The sequence below is a fragment of the Phaseolus vulgaris genome, chromosome 10, assembly GCF_051622355.1.
Source record: "Phaseolus vulgaris cultivar YP4 chromosome 10, ASM5162235v1, whole genome shotgun sequence".
NCBI lineage: Eukaryota > Viridiplantae > Streptophyta > Magnoliopsida > Fabales > Fabaceae > Phaseolus > Phaseolus vulgaris.
Window position 1 is genome coordinate 37,358,344 of NC_143507.1, and position 5,455 is coordinate 37,363,798.

The 5,455-nt window shown below is 28.0% G+C and overlaps 1 protein-coding gene across 2 annotated transcripts; it reads left to right on the forward strand.

Annotated features, from left to right (window-relative positions):
* The first annotated feature begins 264 nt into the window (after positions 1 to 264).
* Positions 265 to 5,210, forward strand: LOC137819461 (uncharacterized). 2 transcript variants are annotated; one of them, XM_068623314.2, is made up of 6 exons: positions 265 to 444; positions 3,074 to 3,603; positions 3,772 to 3,964; positions 4,054 to 4,118; positions 4,200 to 4,410; positions 4,770 to 5,210. In XM_068623314.2, the coding sequence occupies exons 1-6, from the start codon at positions 310 to 312 to the stop codon at positions 5,115 to 5,117; spliced, it is 1,482 nt and encodes a 493-aa protein (XP_068479415.2). In that variant the 5' UTR covers positions 265 to 309; the 3' UTR covers positions 5,118 to 5,210. The 2 variants fall into 2 exon arrangements, with proteins under 2 accessions (XP_068479415.2, XP_068479418.2); XM_068623317.2 differs by lacking the exon at positions 265 to 444 and adding an exon at positions 2,566 to 2,712.
* The last annotated feature ends 245 nt before the right edge of the window (positions 5,211 to 5,455 follow it).

The following is a 5,455-nucleotide window of genomic DNA, read 5'->3' on the forward strand; positions in this document are numbered from 1 at the left end:
CATTCAGCATACGATTTAATTACCACTTATATTAAACTATAAGAACTTGTGTTTAAAGCACACAACTTATTAAGTTATATTATAAATTTGTGTGATTGGTTAAAGCTTTATTTTTATTTTTTACTCGTTTTGCTAAAGCTGTATGATATCATTCTTTATACATGCTTGAACCTAAATAAAAAAACATGTTGTATATTCCATTGTAAGCAAGGTTTGAACCTTGACTAAATAAAAATATGATTAAGATCCATTATTTGAGGTAGTTGGTGCATATAACCATCACAATGCAGGAGTGGAAGAACTCCATAGATGATGATGGCTATGAGTAAAGGTTGTGAATATTTGAGCAAAGAGAAGAAATGGGTTTCTACCTATGGCTTCTTCTCCCTCCTTTTCCTCTTCTTCCTTGCTGCAATCAACTTCTTTGTCAACTGGGTAGACCTTGTAAGTCATCATCTCATCTTAATCAGTAATCATCTTCTTAATTAGTTTCTCTGGTTCTGTTCAACTTATGTAATCACTTGTTTTAGCTTCATTTTGATGCTTTGCTTTTCCTATGTTTTGCTTAATCACTTTCTTTTCTCCCTTTCTTATTCATGCATGATTCATGAATCCTTTGCCTGAAACTAAAGGTGCTCTTAATTACCACTATTAAGTAATCTGGTTCTGATACTAGACTTTAAGTTTAACTCAACCACATAAAACCGGCTCATGAGGTTGAGAATTGCACCCACTTATATAGAATGAAAGACTCTAATATCTAGTCGATGTGTGATCTTCAACGGATATTTTTGAAAATGAAGATATAAATACCTAAAAGTATGGATATTTTGTTATAGCTTTGAGAGAGATGAAAAGGTAGGGTTAGGGGGGACAAATAATTAGAAGGGATTACGTAAAAATGAGATTAAGGTCACCCAACTTAATAACTTTTGTATTAAAATAATATTGAAATTTGACTTGGTTGTTGTGTACCCTTTGTATTATACATGAATCCATCCATCAATTTGAGTGCATGTTTGAATTCATCAAACAGTTAATGGCTACATTTCATGAAAATCAGAGAAAGATAGAAGAAAGAGAGAGGATAGTATGTGATGGTAGATAAATAATTTTATTTTTCAACTATATAATAAAATTCAATGTTTTTATATTTTTATCCATTATAATTTTTTTAAGTTAAATATACTATTTGTTTCTATATTTTTAAATATCTTAAATATTTGTATTAAGAAAACTATTAAAATACATTATTTTTTTATATGATAAATAATTTTTTATTATCTTCTATGAATATTATATATTATAATATAATTTATATTGAAAATTAATTTTTTATTTTAAAAATTATTTATTCTAACAATTTTCTTAATCAAGAAATTTAAAATTTAAAATAAAAAAAAACCAATTTTATGTAAAAATACACGAAAAAGTAACATTTAGCTTTTTTTTCTTTCTTTTCTGGCAAACCAACCTTTAGGTTTTATGATCATAGGCAGCCAAACATAAATGCCCTAATTATTTAAGTTGATGTATTTCAAAGTTATGCACTCAATTAACCTGTTTTGAAGAATTTAAGACCTCTTGACATTAATATTTTTTTTTCACCATAAGATGAACAAATCAGACTACAAATACATTCTTATGTAAAATTAATTTTTAATTTAATATTTACTTATTCATAAACTAATTTATAAAAATAAATCTGTATTAGTTTTTTCAAAATCAACATTTATATTTATATATATTAGTTTTAACTTTCGAAAAAACTGAATTTGTTTCTCTTTCTTAAAAGTATTCATTGAAAAACTATTTTAAACATACTCTAAATTATCTTAATAAGATATGCCGAAAAAAATAAAAAATAAAAAATCATACAGAGATGATCACAAAAGAAAGAATCGAGAGTTATCTAGTTATCTGTTATTAACGATCTCATATATAAAAATGATGAGAAAATTTATATAAATTAATTTTTGTATAAACTAATTTTAATTTATAAAAAAATATTTCATTTTTTAATTTTTGTTTTCATAAAAGTTTGTTTAAATATATTAAAAATATATGTTTGGCCAAAACTTTTAAGCGAAAATAAATAAAAAATTAAATTGACTTCTTCATCAACTAATTTATAAATATTTCTTTATATAATTTCTCTATTTTTTAATAGGATATAAACTAATCTTAATTTATAAAAATTTGATTTCATTTTTTATTTTAATTTTCTCTTCTAACAAATTCTAAGATTAAATTTGAAAATATAAAACGACCACGTTATTAAAAATAATTTGTTTACTTTCAAAAAACTAAAATATTTTAAAGAAAATAAAGAGACCAAAATAAAAAATAAAAGGCATAAAAATTACAATATTTAACCAAACTTTTAACTATTGACTCTACTAGATGCTTACGGCCTTACCCTTATTCATACGGTATGCTACACAATTTCTACCTAATTAAAAGCATTCAATTCTTAATTAAGAACATTTGTAGTTCAAACTAAAAAATATTCTGAATTAATGTTGAGAAAGCAATTGAAAAAACGTCTTGAGTGATTAATTATGAGTATTAATAGTCAACAACAACACATCTTGTAAAATTATAATGCTAACTTCTCCCATTTGATTTAGCATAATGATCAAATGGATTTTCTTCTCCATCATCACCTTGGTTGTTTTTGTTGCAAGCTCTTTCTTCCTGGAAATTGATTTTGTAAGTAGTTTTTCTCACCCTTTAAGCTTATTCATCATCCATATATATATATATTACCATTTTCTCTTAATTTGCTTGGTTTGTCTCTCTTCCTTCAAAAAAAAAAAAAAACATATAGAGTGAGTTTTCAAATACTTGAGTCATATTGTTTTTTCTTTGCTTATATATGGAAACACTTCTTCCTAGCTAAGATATTCTAAGAGAAAACAAATGAAAATCTAGAGAAATTATATGATTTGTTTTATAAACTAACTTTAATGTGTTGATTTAAATTTTGTTTCTTCTCCTTTCTCTTTCTTAAAAGTGTGTGGAAACATACTTTTTATTGATGATATATATACATATCTTTTGTGTTTTGCAGTCAAGAGTAGCAAGCACCAAGACAATTCTAACATTCAATAAGCAACAACTTCAGTTTCCAATTAACTGCACTGATGGAAATTCAACAGCAACATGCTCATCATACTATCCAACAACATTTGAGTTTGATGGTGATTCATCAACTACATCATGTCCAGATTACTTTAGATGGATCCATGAAGATCTAAAGCCCTGGGAGAGCACAGGAATCACAAGGGACATGGTTGAAAGAGGCAGAAACGTTTCACATTTTAGGCTTGTAATTGTGAATGGAAAAGTTTATGTACAAAATCTTGACAAAGTATATGAGACAAGGGATGTGTTCACAGTATGGGGAGTTTTGCAACTTATAAGGTTGTACCCTGGAAAGATACCAGATTTGGATCTAATGTTTCAGTGTGGAGACAAACCTGTTGTGTTGAAAAAACATTTTCAAGGACCACAAGCTATGCCACCTCCCCCTGTGTTCCATTATTGTGGAGATGAAATTTCACATGACATTGTCTTCCCTGATTGGTCCTTCTGGGGTTGGTAAAATTTCTATTCCCTTTGGCATGTTTGATGCATGTGTTGCATAGAGACTAAAAGACAATTTGTCTCTTCTAATCTTCTCATAGATTTTCCTTTCATTCCTTCTACCATGTGATATCTCTAGAGTCCATTTTTGAAGATTTCATATATTTTTGTTTTTGTTATTAGGCCTGAGATCAACATAGCACCATGGGAAACAACATTACACAATATACTAGAAGGCAACAAGAGGACCAAATGGATAGATAGAATACCCTATGCTTTTTGGAAGGGTAACCCAATGGTGGCTCGTATTAGGAAAGAACTTTTCAAGTGCAATCCCACAAAAGAACATGATTGGAATGCAAGAATAGATAGCCTAGTAAATATATAATACGAACCTTAATTCTTGTTCTAGGTTAATATTTCACTGTTTATTTAAATAATTAACACTTTTTTTTTCCTTTTCAGCATTGGGACAAGGAGAGAGCAAGTAATTATGAGAATTCAAAGCTAGAAAATCAGTGTACCCATAGGTAAATATTTTCATTAACTTTGTGTTTTCTTTTGAATCTATTTATACATATTACTAATTTTAGAAATTTTTGTGATGAAAGATATAAGATCTATATAGAAGGCGCTGCATGGTCTGTGAGTCAAAAGTACATAATACTATGTGATTCAATGACCTTATTAATAGAGCCTACGTATTATGACTTCTTTACAAGAAATATGGTACCTTTGCAACACTATTGGCCTATCAGTCCCAGAAACATGTGTGAAGACATTAAGTATGCTGTGGATTGGGGAAATTCTCACCTTCAAAATGTAATCACTTTCTTCCTTTATTTTTTACTAAATGATTTCTATACTCACATAAACTGATAGTTGATACTAAAAGGAAAATGTTACTTTGACAATGGTACACTGAAAAGATATCTGTGATTTGGTTAATACAATTTCAAAATTGTTTCATTTGAGCAAAATAATATTTATGCTAAAAACATACTTAGTTGCATAATGAAACATGCACTCACTTTCTAGCTTCATTACACATATTGCTTCATTACACATGACATATGACTTTAATTACAAAAGGATCCACTTTAACAATAACATAAAATCAGTTTCTCTGGCATTATTATACTGATTCATTTTAAACAAGTTTTAAATTTGAAACATTGCAGGCACAAGTGATTGGCAATGGAGGGACTAACTACATATTAGAGAACTTAAAGTTGAAGTTTGTGTATGATTACATGTTTCATCTATTAAATGCGTATGCAAAGCTCTTAAAATTCAAACCAACCATACCAGAAGGAGCAATAGAGGTTTGTTCTGAAAGTATGGCATGTCCTGTGCAAGGTTTACAAAAAAGTTTTATGGTAGAGTCCATGGTGAACTCACCAAGTGATACACCTCCATGTGCAATGCCTTCTCCTTATACACCTGAAACTCTCAGAGAGTTTCTAAAAAAAAATGAAAATCTAATCCAACAAGTGAAAACAAAGGGAGTCAATAGCTTGTTAGTGTAGCAAATTCAACTTGTCAAACTGAGATTGAGTATTTTGATTAAAATTGCATTTTTTGGTTGATATGATTAAAGTTTTTAGTTGGTATCTTGTAAATTCAGAATATTGCATAAATATAAATTGCAATGACTTTGTTAGACACAACCTAATTTGGTCTAGCTAGTACCAAAAGAATCAACAATATATAATTAATTTTCTATAAGTTTATAAAACAAATGAACTTCTTAAGAGGTAAGGTTTGCACCATTTATATACTATAAAATATTATTATTTTAAATAAATGTGAGATCTCCTAATATTATTTATCTTTTAAGAGCATTAATATATATAATTTTGACATA